We start from the raw sequence: 15,961 nt of genomic DNA on the forward strand, positions 1-15,961 counted from the left end.
TACGTGGCACTGAAATACGTGGCACTGAAATATGTGATACGTGGCACTTAAATATGTGGCACTGAAATACGTGGCACTGAAATACGTGGCACTGAAATACGTGGCACTGAAACACGTGCAACTGAAATACATGGTACTGAAATACGTGATACGTGGCACTGAAATACGTGGCACTGAAACACGTGGCACTGAAATATGTGATACGTTGCCCTGAAATACATGGCACTGAAATACGTGGCACTGAAATACGTGGCACTGAAATACGTGGCACTGAAATACGTGGCACTGAAATATGTGATACGTGGCACTTAAATATGTGGCACTGAAATACGTGGCACTGAAATACGTGGCACTGAAACACGTGCAACTGAAATACATGGTACTGAAATACGTGATACGTGGCACTGAAATACGTGGCACTGAAACACGTGGCACTGAAATATGTGATACGTTGCCCTGAAATACATGGCACTGAAATACGTGGCACTGAAATACGTGGCACTGAAATACGTGGCACTGAAATACGTGGCACTGAAATACGTGGCACTGAAATACGTGGCACTGAAATACGTGGCACTGAAATACGTGGCACTATGACTGTCAGAAAATGTTCATTAAACGGTTAGGGGTGAGGTTAGGGGTAGAGTTAGGGTTAGGGTTTGGATCCCTTTATCACAATGATGGTGGTGGGTGACTTTTCAGTGTGTTTTCTGTTTTTTTTTCGATAAAAATGCATGCGTTTTTAACGCAAACAAACGCATGTGCTTAAAAACGCAAGAAAATACTGCAGGTTGTATTTCTGAAAATTAACGCATGCAGAAAAAACCGCATGCGTTTGAAAACGCGACCAAACGTGTACAAAAAAAACGCATGCGTTTTCAATGTTAAATATAGGGAAAAAACGCATGCTTTTTTTGTGCAAAAAACGCTGCAGACAAAAACGCAAGTGTGAAACCAGCGACGCTTTTTATAGCAAAAAAGTTTTTGCGTCTCCACATTTTGAGAGCTATAATTTTTCCACATTTTGCTCCACAGAGTCATGTGAGGTCTTGTTTTTTGCGGGACGAGTTGACGTTTTTATTGGTAACATTTTCGGACACGTGACCGTTTTTGATCGCTTTTTATTCCGATTTTTGTGAGGCAGAATGACCAAAAACCAGCAATTCCTGAATTTCTTTTGGGAGAGGCGTTTATACCGTTCCGCGTTTGGTAAAATTGATAAAGCAGTTTTATTCTTCGGGTCAGTACGATTACAGCGATATCTCATTTATATCATTTTTTTATGTTTTGGCGCTTTTATACGATAAAAACTATTTTATAGAAAAAATAATTATTTTGGTATCGCTTTATTCTCAGGACTATAACTTTTTTATTTTTTTGCTGATGATGCTGTGTGGCGGCTTGTTTTTTGCAGGACAAGATGACGTTTTCAGTGGTACCATGGTTATTTATATATGTCTTTTTGATCGCGTGTTATTCCACTTTTTGTTCGGCGGTATGGTAATAAAGCGTTGTTTTTTGCCTCGTTTTTTTTTTTTTTTTCTTACGGTGTTTACTGAAGGGGTTAACTAGTGGGGCAGTTTTATAGGTGGGGTCGTTACGGACGCGGCGATACTAAACATGTGTACTTTTATTGTTTTTTTTTTTTATTTAGATAAAGAAATGTATTTATGGGAATAATATTTTTTTTTTTTTTTTCATTATTTTGGAATATTTTTTTTAATTTTTTTTTACACATTTGGAAATTTTTTTTTTTACTTTTTTACTTTGCCCCAGGGGGGGACAATACAGATCGGTGATCTGTCAGTTTGCATAGCACTCTGACAGATCACCGATCTGCGAGAGGTGCAGGCTGCTTCACAGTGCCTGCTCTGAGCAGGCGTCTGTGAAGCCACCTCCCTCCCTGCAGGACCCGGATCCGCGGCCATCTTGGATCCGGGTCTGGAGCAGGCAGGGAGGGAGGTAAGACCCTCGCAGCAACGCGATCACATCGCGTTGCTGCGGGGGGCTCAGGGAAGCCCGCAGGGAGCCCCCTCCCTGCGCGATGCTTCCCTGCACCGCCGGCACATCGCGATCATGTTTGATCGCGGTGTGCCGGGGGTTAATGTGCCGGGGGCGGTCCGTGACCGCTCCTGGCACATAGTGCCGGATGTCAGCTGCGATATGCAGCCGACACCCGGCCGCGATCGGCCGCGCTCCCCCCGTGAGCGCGGCCGATCGGCTATGACGTACTATCCCGTCGGCGGTCATGGGGGCCCACCCCACCTCGACGGGATAGTACGTCGGATGTCAGGAAGGGGTTAAATTTAAGAGGGGACTGGATGCCTTTCTGGAAAAGTATAATGTTACAGGGTATATACACTAGATTCCTTGATAAGGCGTTGATCCAGGGAACTAGTCCGATTGCCGTTTGTGGAGTCGGGAAGGAATTTTTTTCCCCAAGGTGGAGTTACTCTTTGCCACATGGGTTTTTTTTGCCTTCCCCTGGATCAACATGTTAGGGCATGTTAGGTTAGGCTATGGGTTGAACTAGATGGACTTAAAGTCTTCCTTCAACCTTAATAACTATGTTACTATGTATTGACTGTACTGAAGTGAACTAAAGTTTTGAGACCGACACTAACTTAAATTTTCATAAACTTTGTTGCATCAGTGTTTTTGGAGCATTTAAATATGCAATATTCTTCAGAGAGGAAGAAACTCTAGCGCCATTTATTGGCTGTAGCAGTCCCAAAAGTCAATATTGACTCTTTAAAGGGGCTCTGCCCAAAGACTTACAGCCAAATAAGAATCTCCATTTTGCAGACATGTGTTTCAGGGTGTTTGCCCCTCATCAGTGCAAAGTAGGAGAGATCTTTTACAGTTCGCACATGAGTATTTTGCATCAGTGTTTGTAAGCCAAAACCAGAAGTCCAACTTACAAAGAAAACTATTAATAAAAGATGGACATCTGTTCTTAATTTTGGAGGCACTCCTGGTTTTGGTATAGTCATATTGATCAAAAATACTGGTGTGTGTATATTAAGCCGTTTCAATGGCAGGGGTGGTTTAATTAATTTTCCTGAGTGGCCACAAGAGACACAGAGTCTTATGTAGGGTTAAACCACTACGCCAAAATTAATTTTGTTCAATTCTTAACATATTTTAAAATATTAAGCAGAACAAACTATATAATTGACTGCTTTTATTAAGTTTATGAAAATCAGTAAATCATACTGCTCCAGTTAGACAGCCCTTGTAGCAAGATCAACAGCTCCCAGCACAGTATGACATCTCCCACAGCTCCCCCAACACAAAAACGCTCACCTCGCTCCTGGTCCCCCATCGCACTGATACAGTCTTTGCACTGTGGAGACTGAGGTTTCACAGCAGGCAAGATCTAGCCACATCATCGCTCCAGTTGTATTGAGACAATCAATAATGGTTGAAAAGGGAGCAGACTGCTACTAACTGCTCCACCACTAGATTCACAGGTGTCTGCATCCCGAGGATGCAGAAACCAGTGAAATCAAGATGTCGGATAGGGGTGGGTAAAGCAGCTGCGCCCCCAGAAGAAGCATAGGCGAAACAGCGAGTGTCGGCTGTGGGAGGACACAGCACCTGCTGCCATTTCGCATGGTGGCTCTTGATCTAGGTAATACAATAGTCATTGCCAGCTTGTATTGATTGGTTGCTACCCAGGGTTGGCTATGCATTATAGAGGCATTAGTAACATAAGTAGGCATTTTTTATTACACTTGATATTGCACTATTGAGCACGTGTGTAAATGTGCATGTGGCAGAGATGCGCGAGTATGTATATTACACATGCTACAAACAAACACTAGCAATAGATTTATTACATCCATATTCTACTCTATTGCATTAAAATTCGTGATCATGACTAGAGATGGGAGAGCCCATAGATATTCAGGTCCAGCGGGTTAGGCCAGCCATTAAAAAAAAAAAATATATATATATAAATTAACTAACGAAAAACATTTTTTTTACAAAACTGTGTGGTCCCCTCTATTTTTGAGAACTAGAGCAGGCGAAAACTGCAGCTACGGGCTGCAGCCCTCAGCTGTCAGTTTAGCTTGGCTGGGTAGTAAAGATAGAGGGGAACTTACTGCCAACTTGCTGCAGCTAAAGCCTGTGCCCGCTGCTAAAGAGAAATGTATATTCACTGCATTGGCAGTGAATATTCATTTCCTTTTAGCAGCGGGCACAGACTTTAGCAGCAGAAGCCAGCTTCCTTCCAGCAGCGGCCAGGCGATTACGCGTGTGCCCGCTACTTCTTAAGAGAAATGAATATTCACTTCTCTCCATTCCCACAGGCGTGGAGGGCAGTGAATATTCATTTCCTTAAGTAGCGGGCACACATGATCGCCCGCCACAGCTACTGGCACCGGAACAAGACGCTGCGAAGGAGCGCAGGGACGGTAAGTAGAAGGATTTAATTTTTTATGTTTTTCTAATGGGGGCCATGCAGACCATGCTAGGGATGAGAAAATTGCGCTTGCTAGAGAAAAGAAAAAATTGCCTCCTAAAAGATGGTCCCATCTTAATGGAGACATTTTTTTTTTGTCTAGCAAGATGGCACCTCCTGCGGCGACCCGATAGATACTAATAAGCAGGGGGCGACATCTGGTAGGAGGCTTTTTTTTATTCTCTAGCAAGATGGTGCCGCCGACACCTGCACAGTAGCAGCTAACGGATCGCCGATAGCTACTACTGCGTAGGTGGCGCATTTTGAGACACTTTTAATGAATTTATTTATAGCATGAAATAAAAAGAATTAGATTGATAAATGCAGATGCTATCATGCTGTGCTCTTAGGAACCTTGAGTACTGCAGAAATTCTGTTGTAACCTTGGCCAGATCTGTGCCTTGCCACAATTCTGTCTCTCGGACAGTTCCTTTGACCTCATGATTCTCCTTTGGTCTGCCATGCACTGTGAGCTGTGAGGTCTTATATAGACAGGTGTGCGCCTTTCCAAATCAAGTCCTATCAGTTTAATTACACACAGCTGGACTCCAATGAAGGAGAACCATCTCAAGGAGGATCACAAGGAAATTGACAGCATGTGACTTAAATATGAGTGTCTGAGCAAAGGGTCTGAATACTTATGACCATGTGATATTTCATTTTTTTTTTTTAAATAAATATGCAAAGGTGCAGAGTGTACATTAATGAGAAAAAAAAATGAACTTTTTGGAACTTACAAAAAAAAAAAAACGAAGAAACAGAGTGAAAAATTTAAAAGTGGTCTGAATACTTTTTTGTACCCACTGTATATAATTACTCATTATGTAAAATAGGGGGCAGGTCAGTGAGGGATCAGTGACTTATCAGACCCCATACATATGAATACCTAAGGCTACTCTCACACTTCTGTCTTTATAAAGACGTTGCAATGTGTCGTTCTGTGCAAAAAACGCATCCTGGAAAGTTGCCCGCAGGATGCGTTTTTTGCACATAGACTTGTATTACCGACGCATCGCGACGTATGGACACACGTTCCATATATCGTGCTCTGAGTGTGTCGTAATTGGCGGACCGTCGTCACAAAAAAACCGTTCAATGTAATGTTTTTTTGTACTGAAACTCCGCCCCCTCCTCCCCGGAACTCATAATGGGCAGCGGATGCGTCTGAAAACTGCATCCGCTGCCCACGTTGTGCACTATTTTGCACAACGTCCGTCGGGCCGACGGTTTGCGACGGCCCCGTACCGACGGAAGAGTGAAAGTAGCCTAAGCAGAGCACCAAATGCAGACCCCCCATCCCCCACAGGCCGCCCCGGGGCATGAGCATATCATTAACTCAAAACTGAAAATAAAGATTAAACAACAACCATGAGATGGATTTCATCAAACAAGGTATCGTTCTTATCAGTATAACGGTGCCAACCTGACACACTGTAGGTTACTGTGCACAACCCTGCGGACAGGTTCCCTTTAAAGTTCATTTTGGGAGCGACAGATTCCCTTTCATTTACCTACAGCATTCTAGTGGGCTAGAAGAGATCGTAAATACATTACACCAAATACACCAGCTCCCACGTCACCCAACAGTAACTTGACCGTACTCACCTAATATATGTTTGCATACAGCAAAGGGCGACTTTGATTTTCTAAAGGAGAGAAATATGTGTTCTGCATGCTGCCGTTGTTCATTATTGACCATTGATGGCGGAGCCTAGAAAAGCAGAAAAGGCAGGAAGTTAACATTTGTTGCCTTTTATTTTCATTTAGAACTGATTTCCTATCTATCCCTTCACGGGTGGGCAACATGTTCATGATAAGGTGTGGGACTAAAGCTATGGTCAGATTGTATTGATGCCCTCTGAGGAGTGGTCCATGCCGGAAGGATTTGCTGATTTATAACTCGGATGCAAGGTTCTCACCTTTGCTATTATATTTGGGCACCTCACCCATAGATTTCCATGGAAAAAAAATTAAAACATATATAAAAAGGTATTAAATGTTCCCTGTACAACTATGCATATAAAAAAGTGTAGTAGTAATAAAATAGCACCAACAGGACAAAAAAAAATAAAATAAAACAAAACACTCCTTTGGATAAATAAACGGAGAATGTTTAGTGTTTGCACCAGAAGCTTCTCCTGTCCTTACATCATATGCTGGGATCAGAGCCCAAGGCTATAGTCACATCAGGTTTGGCCATACATCGGTGGCTCCGTCTGGGCCAACATCTGAGGACTTGAAATACAGGAATCAGGATTCACCAACTGCCGGAGTCACTTTGGACTTCCGTCTAAAGCCTGTTTTTCAGAGATTCAGATGGAAGCTATGACGGAGCCACTAACTAAAATGTGATGTGAACCAGCAGTAAGACTGCTCCACCCTGAGCTTGGATGCCTCTTACTGCAGTCGAAACCCCCCAGCATTTTTTAAGCAGTGTAGGCTCCTCACAGGAGGGGCCTGTTTACAAGCTCCACCCCTGCTGACAATGTAGGAAATGATGGAGAACCAATAGGTAAACGATCCAAGCTTCGCTGCTAGGTTTAGTAAGAACCTGTAAAGGAAATAAGTCATTCCTTAGTTTTGTGTCGGTCTCCTTTTTGAATCTAAATCTCTATGCGAATAAAGGGAGTCTATCAGCCGAAACACACTATGCTCAAAGCTCTGAAGGTGCTATATCCTCCACAAGACGCCTCAGTTCTGTAGAAACTGAAGTTCAATCAAATATACTAATCAGGGAGCGCAGTGCACCTTCAGTGTGGCCAAAAGGCTCAGCGTCACACCAAGCAATCACTAGTGGCGGCTGTGAGAGATATTATTTAAAGGGGATGTCTCAAATGAACTACCCCAGCAACTCAACTGCAGGATAATATAATAATACTCCACAGCACATAGTATAAATGAGCAGCCAGACACAACTAGATGTTACAGCCGTAAGATATTCAATTACCAAACATGGATGGTTTTTGGACCCTTTATCAAGAAAGACCAACTCTTAAACGGGTTTCTTGGACTTTAAAACTGAAATTTTTCTTTTTTTTTCCTTTTAGTAAATCTGTGTATGTAGGGTGAGTGCAATATGCTCATTTACCGCCATCTTCTCTAGTATCGAGCACCGCTCCGCTCCTCTTCTCCGTGATGTCATCACTCTTCAGGATGTAAGGCTCACTGTATGCATGAGCAGGAAGTCTCTTTTCAATGTACTGTATATACTCGTGTATAAGCCTAGTTTTTCAGCACATTTTTTTGTGCTGAAAACGCTCCCCTCGGCTTACACACGAGTCATTGTCCCTGAAGACGGCGGGGGTGGGGGAGCGGCGAAGCAGTGGGTCACAGGAGGCAGGAGCCGGCTGCTGCGGCTAAAGCCTGTGCCCACTGCTAAGGAGAAATGAATATTCACTGCACTGGCAATGAATATTCATTTCTCCTATAGCGCGCACAGTTACAGCCGCAGCAGCCGGGCATGGAGAGAGGTGAATATTCATTCCCTTAATGAGCGGGGACACGTGATCGCTCGGCCGCAGGAGCTGCTGGCACCGGAACAAGATGAGAGAGTGCGCAAGGAAGGCAAGTAGGAGGTTTTTGTTTTGTTGTTTTATGCATTTCTCATGGGGGCCATGCAAGGCAAAGATGGGGACAAGGAGTCATGCAGACAAGGATGGGGATGAGGAGTCATGCAGACAAGGATGGGGATGAGGAACCATGTATACAAGGTGCATCCATAGAGTATAATGCACCCCACATCGTGCTCCCTACACTATATAATAGGTTACACATAGTGCTCCATACAGTATAATGCGCCCCACATAGTGTTTCATACAGTATATGGGCCCAATATTAAACTAAATAAATCAATCCTCACCTCTGCCGGTTCCCTAGCTGCTCCGCTATCTTCAGGTCTTCATATCCTCCGCACATCTCAGTACAGCAGGCACATTGTAATGACGTTATTGCACCCATTGCTGAGGGGGAATGATGGGAGAGGGAGCATCAGCCGACGCTGCCTCCTCCTTCATTGCTTTCAACCTTTGGTATCTAGGATGCCATTATAAAAGTGATGCCAGGCGGGAGACCCACCTGGCGTCGCAGGCCAAATATATTCAGGGGACCCGTCAGCGTAGCAGGCTAAATATACTCGCCCCGCAGGCCAGATTTGGCCCGTGGACCAGAGTTTGACATATGTGCTGTAAAGCTAGAATTTAACCCTAGCCTACCTGGCATCGCCAATAATAAATAAAAATATTATATTTACAATATATATCTATATAGATATATATTTATTCAGCAAAACCAGGTAGGCTAGGGTTAAACCCTAGCTCTGCAGGCCAGAATCTCTAAGAGTCTGCACAGGCCGTGTGCACCAAACTGCAGGTATCACTGGATGCTATGGCCAGTAGCTGTTGTGTGATAGAACTGGGACTAGCCAGGGTCTATTTTGTTGCACATGGCTAGGACAAGGCTAGGGATTTTGTGTTTATGGTTTTGTTTTGGTACTGTGTAAGCAGTGGCAATAAACGTCACATTGTTTACACCCAAGAATCCAGTCCGGTGTGAACAATACATACCGTATCTCTAGAAATGACGGCTCTATAAGCAAGCATCCTTCCCAGCACAGGCGCTAACTACTGATGACATAGCGCCATCTAGAGGACAAACTGTCAATTACACTAAAGCAGAGAATGTGTTGGCATCTTTAGGCTAGAAAAGACATTGTAAGGCCATGTGCACACGTTCAGGATTGTTAGCGTTTTTTCGCTATAAAAACGTGATAAAAACGCGAAAAAAAAACGCTTACATAAGCCTCCTATTATTTACAGGGTATTCCGCATTTTTTGTGCAAATGTTGCGATTTTTTCCGCGAAAAAATCGCATAGCGGAAAAAAAAGCAACATGTTCATTAAAAATGCGGAATTGCAGGGATTCCGCACACCTAGGGGTCCATTGATCTGCTTACTTCCCGCACGGGGCTGTGCACACCATGCGGGAAGTAAGCAGATTATATGCGGTTGGTACCCAGGGTGGAGGAGAGGAGACTCTCCTCCACGCACTGGGCACCATATAAGTGGTCAAAAAATAAGAAATAAAATAATAAACAGTCCTATACTCACCCTCGATGTATTCCCGCCTCCTCGCACGCTGCCGTTCGGTTCCTGTAGCTGGTGTGCGCTGAAGGACCTCGCCGAATGACGTCACTGTCCTGTGATTGGTCGTGAGCGGTCATGTGACCGCTCACGTGACCGTGACGTCACGGGAGGTCCTGTGCGCACAGACCAGCTAGAAGAGGAGCCGGACGGCCGCTGAGGAGATGTCTGGGTGAGTATAAGCATTTTTTTATTTTTTTTATTATTTTTAAACATTCTATCTTTTACTATAGATGCTGCATAAGCTGCATCTATAGTAAAAAGTTGGTCACACTTGTCAAACGCTATGTTTGACAAGTGTGACCAACCTGTCAGTCAGTTTTCCAAGCGATGCTACAGATCGCTTGGAAAACTTTAGCATTCTGCAAGCTAATTACGCTTGCAGAATGCTAAAAAAACGCGAAAAAAAACCGGAAAAAAAACGCAAAAAAAAATGCGGATTTCTTGCAGAAAATTTCCGGTTTTCTTCAGGAATTTTCTGCAAGAAATCCGCAACGTGTGCACATACCCTTACTGTCCGCTTCAGACTAAACGTTAAGCCGACCTAAAAGTGATTCCCTTGTGTCAATGATTCTTACACATAGTGCAATGTGAAGACATGTCTGGCTGCCTCAGACCACAGGATAAAAATAAGGCCAAGGTCACATTGGGCACTTTTGCTACTTTTTATGCTAATTTTTAGCTGCATTTTACAGTACCAGATAGGTCTCATGCACATAGCTTGCTTTTTTTGTCATCGGCATTTTGTGCTTTGCATGGTTTTTTCTGGGCATAGAGCATGTCACTTGCAACGTTTTTCACCCATTGAATGGAAGAAAAAAAAACTGCCACAAAAAACACAGAAAAACCTGCATTATTGTAGCAGCTTCTTTCTGGCCAAGTATTCAGGTTTTGCTGCAGAAAGAAAATGCAGCAAAAATGCCCAGAGTGAACTTCGCCTTAGGGGGCAGTCACACTAACACGCGTTATTCTACTGCTATAGATAAGAATAAGGTTTCAGCGCAAAAGATAAAAGAGCATATACACAAAATGCACCAAATGACCAAAGGGTGAAAATATAAAAAATTCTGTTTATTAATTCAAAGATTAAAATAGTACACAATGATAAAGATGATGATAGACTGGCCAGAACATGGCACTGCTACAAAACATGGCAAAGTAATATACTTGTGTAGTAAGGTATAAATCAGGAAGAGAAGAGAGTATATGACTGAAATACTCCCACCTATAACAAAATTGTTGGATAAAGAGTAAGTACAGGTGCTTCTCACAAAATTAGAATATCATCAAAAAGTTAATTTATTTCAGTTCTTCAATACAAAAAGTGAAACTCACATATTATATAGAGTCATTACAAACAGAATGATCTATTTCAAGTGTTTATTTCTATTAATGTTGATGATTATGGCTTACAGCCAATGAAAACCCAAAAGTCATTATCTCAGTAAATTAGAATAATTAACAAAAAACACCTACAAAGGCTTCCTAAGCATTTAGAAATGTCCCTTAGTTTGTTTCAGTAGCTCCACAATCATGGGGAAGACTGCTGACTTGACAGAAGTCCAGAAGGCAGTCATTGACACACTCCACAAGGAGGGTAAGCCACAGTAGATCACCGCCCAAAGTCGGAACCCCACCAATATTAGTGTCTCTGATTAATCAGGCCCGCAGCGTAAAAACTTTGAAAAGTCACAAAAATTAGGAATAATTCCGAGCTGTGCCAAAATTTTTGCAACTTTTGTCATTTTCATGCAAGTTTCTCCCAACTCCAACAGAATGGGCAGAGCTGGGGAAGGACAGGATATGTCAACCGACACTCATCAAAGTCATGACCGGAGAGGAGCGAATTTTTATATATTCGGCTCGGATTACGATCGCCAGCAAACATTGTATTTGCAATATTCGCCGAAGGCCATTAGAGTCAATGGTAGTAAAGATGAGTGAATATGTTCGGAAACTAGCGTCAAACGTAAATTCGGCACAAATTGGGCACCAATATGGCACAAATATGGCAAAATTAGGATTCGGCAAATAGTTTTCCGAACATATTTGCTCATCTCTAGTTATGACGAGCGGCGTCCTTCGGTATGCCACAAATTTTACTTCAGCAGGGGCTGCAGTAGGATTTTTGACAAGGTGCACACAGAAGTGTATGCCGCTCATACCGGCGCTTATGATTCATGAAGAGCGTTTGACTCCAGACCTTTTCAGAAAACAACATTACTTGCTTGACTATTGAACGTTGAGCTTTGTGGACAAAAATATGCAGCAGGAATAAAAAAAACCGCAGTGCCCGATTCATCAAGACTAGCGTTGTTCACGCTGGTCTTCATGAATCGGGCACTGCCTCTTTTCACCACATGCTTTTCTCCAAAAAGTCTAGTGTTCAATAGTTTAAGCAAGTAGATGTTATTTCATGAAAACTAAAACCCACTTAGTATTTTAAGACACTGTGAAACTGAGTTTTGTATTGAATTTTTTTTCCATACAAGCTGAAAAAACATGTTTAAAAAAGTTGTTTTCTAATTTTAGAATTCCACTGTTTCTGCACACACACACACAAAAAAAAACTACTTCAAATCCGCACCAAAAAAGACCGTCAAATCTATGCTAAAAACTGCTCCATCAAGTCTGCACCATGGCTCAAGATCCATTTCATAAACTGAACACTCCAATAATTCTTAATCATTCAATACAGATTTGACCTTAACTGACAAATTGCCTGCAAAAATGTCAAATTACCTGTATTTTTTCTTATTATTTTTTTTCAAGGTTGTACTTTTTCCATGCAAAAATGTTGTGTCACACAAATGCACAAGGATTTGGCCCATCACAAGCACTCTCTCGAAGGATAATATCCCCCAATCGTTCTGGGCCGGTCAAAGGGGGGTTTGGGGATAGCTCTCAGTTTGGGTTTGGCTCTCAGGTTCTACATGGACAGCCAAAGTGTTCACAGAGAGTCTCAGTCAATTTCTGCCCACTTCTCAAAATGAGGCAAGTAAGGGGTTACAGGGAGGTGCAGGACAATGTCACACAAGCCCTTCAGAATATCAGAGGGAATATTTCAAGTCAGCCACAAGCTCTCTGAACTTTCTCAATGCCCTGCAGACAAAGGTTTTGGCCATGTCTACCTGCACATAAAACCATTACATTGAGAAAATACTGGCTGCCCAAATAGCATCTATATACACTGCTCAAAAAAATATAAAGTGAACACTTAAACATGACAATGTAATCACAAGACAATCACACTTCTGTGAAATCAAGCTGTCCAGTTATGAAGCAACACTGATTGTTAATCAATTTCTCCTGCTGTTGTGCAAATGGAACAGATAGACATGACAGGCAATTAGCAAGACAACCAATATAAAGGAGTGGTTCTGCAGGGGGTGATCACAGACCATTTCTCTAATCTCATCCTTTTTGGCTGCTTTGGTCACTTTTGCATTATGTCATTGCTCTCACCCCTTGAGGTACAGTAGCAGGAGGCAGTGTCTACAACCCACAGAAACTGCTCAGGTAGTGATGGGTGCTGTTGGGCGCAGCGTCGGCGACGCGACGCAACCAGCAACGCATGTACACAACGCAGCGTTTTGCGACGCATGCGTTGTCATCAGATCCTACAGATCGGGAATTTCGGCGCAGGGAAAACGCTACAAGTAGCGTCCCCTGCGCCCTGTCTTGTGCGTCTATATGACGCATGCGTCGTAAAACGCAGTACAACGCATACCGGCACATGTCCATGCACCCCCCATGTTAAAGATAGGGGCGCATGATGCATGCGTCGACGACACTGCGCCCAACAACGCAAAAGTGAACGTAGCCTTAAGGTACCTTCACACTCAGCAACTTTACAACGAGAACGACAACGATCCGTGACGTTGCAGCATCCTGGATAGCGATCTCGTTGTGTTTGACACGCAGCAGCGATCTGGATCCCGCTGAGCCATCGCTGGTCGGAGCTGGAAGTCCAGAACTTTATTTCTTCGTCAGGTCGGCATGTATCGTTGTGTTTGACAGCAAAAGCAACGATGCCAGCAATGTTAAACATGGAGCTAACGACCTGTGAGAACGATAAGTGAGTCACCGTTACGTCACAGGATCGCTCCTGCATCGTTCTGGAGCTGCTGTGTTTGACATCTCTACAGCGACGCTGCAGCGATCGGCTCGTTGTCTATATCGCTGCAGCGTCGCTGAGTGTGACGGTACCTTTAGCACAAGTTCTGATGAAACACATTCAGCCATCAGTGGTTTGTTATTGAGTCTGCACTGCTATCCCTGTATTTACACAGAGAGATAATGGCATTTGAACAAGCAGACAACTCCAGACTATGAGTAGAGGGCCTTGAGAGACTGTGATAGCTGGGGGCTGGTAATTTATAACAGAATCTCTTCAAAAGATTAGAGGGGGAGGGAGATGAAAAGCTAACTGGTGTATAGAAATCAAGGGGCTGGAGAGAGCTGTCTGGGATGTTGAAATATAAGAGACTGAAATCTAGGGAAGCCTGCTGTACTCTATGAAAGATATAAGTGGTTATTGCAGGAGAGTGAGAAAAAGCAAGTCAATTGTAGACTTGCTTATTTTCATGCTGTCTAAAGCAATTTAACAACAGACAATAGGCCTCTTTCACACATCAGTTTTTTAGAATCAGTCACAATCCGTGAAAGTGTTGGAAAGACGATCCTGTGCAGATTGTAAAAAAACTGATGCACTGGATCTGTTTTTTTGACGGATCCGTCGAAGCAGCTGCTGCCGGGAGAGAGGGCGAGAGATTTTTTTTGTTCCCTGAATGGAAAAATGGGTTAAATTACAGGTATTAGAAATTCTTCCACGCATGCTCAGTTTCAAAAAATGGAATCCATTGCTGGATTCAGTCTTTTGACGAACATCGACGGATCCTGCGACCATAGGCTTCCATTATAGCCAACGACAGACAGCGCAGGATCCGTCGCTGTCCGATTTTTCGACGTACACAAAAAAAACTTTATTATGTCCGTTGTCTCCGGGCGACCGACACAGAATTTACGATGGATCCGTCAAATGACAGAATTCAAACACAGAATTTACGACGGATCACGTGAAACGTGAGGCCATCCGTCACAATCCGTCGCCAATACAAGTCTATGAGAGAAAAAAACAGATCCATCAGCAACATTTACTGCAGGGCTGTGGAGTCGGTAAGCCACAGTTGCGACTCAGACTCCTGGATTTTATCAGGTTCCGACTCCGGCTCCTTCATAAATGGCCAATTCGTAACAATAAATTTACTGTTGTAAAATATTAACATCGTGCTTATTCAGTTTCTCACCATCATATAAGTAATCAGACCACTTAGAGCAAAAACTATATTTATTAGAATACAATTAGAATATAGCAAATAACTTTTACAAACTTTTCTAAACTCTTGTAAGTAAATATGCAATAAACACTGTTATGCAGTTAATAAGAAGAAATCTATAAATTTGTCCTCAGAAAAAGTATTGCCTCTGTCAGATCCTCCTTCATGGATGCCCTCAAATCTGATCTAATTATTTTGAGAGCAGAGAACAACCTCTCTACACTAACTTGGGTTGGTGGCAAAGCAGTAATCACTCGGGCAACATCTCTGACAATGTCAGGATACAGAGGAATCATTGCTTGTTGCACTGTTATTTTTGATGAACGGTCAAATTTCTCAATTTCTTTTAGCGCGCATGAAAAATTCTGCTGAAATGTACTGGCTGTGTTCTTTCATGGGGATGACTCTTCTTCTATGCGGGAACGCTTTGCACGGTCCTTGTGATCCAAATATTTTTCAAAATTAAATTCTTCATCAGTTGATGAGGGTGAAGTTGTGGCAGGACGACCAAATTCTTCTTGTTCCTCCTGACTGTTCTGCAACCCTTTCATCCTTACTGCTATTTCAAACAGAGCTTCTTTTCCTTTAGTTAGCTGTTGATCATCTAGAAGAATCCGATGCATTGGGTCTACATAAACAGATGCCAAAAGAATGTTATTTTGTAATAGTAGCTCCTCTCTCCATTTCATTGATGTAGCAATGCCACTTGCAATTAACCCTCCTCTTTGGGACAGGCGAAACATCAGGTTCTTCCACTCCTTTAAGAAAATACCTGGAGTTAAGTCCTCTGCTTGTAATTTTTTAGTCACTGTAAATGGGTGCTCTAGCAATTTTTTCAGCTCAGTCACCTGATTCCACTGACTTTCATTTAGCGTCAGTTGAGGGTTAGCCATGTCTACAAGAAAGGTTTTCAGTTCAACCAAGCGCTGAATCATTAAGTAAGTACTGCCCCATCTTGTGGCTTGATCAATAATTGCCCCTTTTCCAGCACGTCTCTTCAAAATTGAGTCAACTTT

General features: G+C 42.9%; 1 protein-coding gene across 1 annotated transcript in view; it reads right to left on the bottom strand.

Annotated features, from left to right (window-relative positions):
- XPO4 (exportin 4) overlaps positions 1–15,961 on the bottom strand; it is a 144,608-nt gene that overhangs the window by 107,084 nt on the left and 21,563 nt on the right. The window contains exon 2 of the mRNA XM_077298369.1: positions 6,074–6,179. Coding sequence (XP_077154484.1) covers positions 6,074–6,179 — 106 coding nt within the window. The remainder of the gene's footprint in view (positions 1–6,073; positions 6,180–15,961) is intronic.

The sequence above is a fragment of the Ranitomeya variabilis genome, chromosome 3 (genome assembly GCF_051348905.1).
Source record: "Ranitomeya variabilis isolate aRanVar5 chromosome 3, aRanVar5.hap1, whole genome shotgun sequence".
NCBI classification, from domain to species: Eukaryota; Metazoa; Chordata; class Amphibia; order Anura; family Dendrobatidae; genus Ranitomeya; species Ranitomeya variabilis.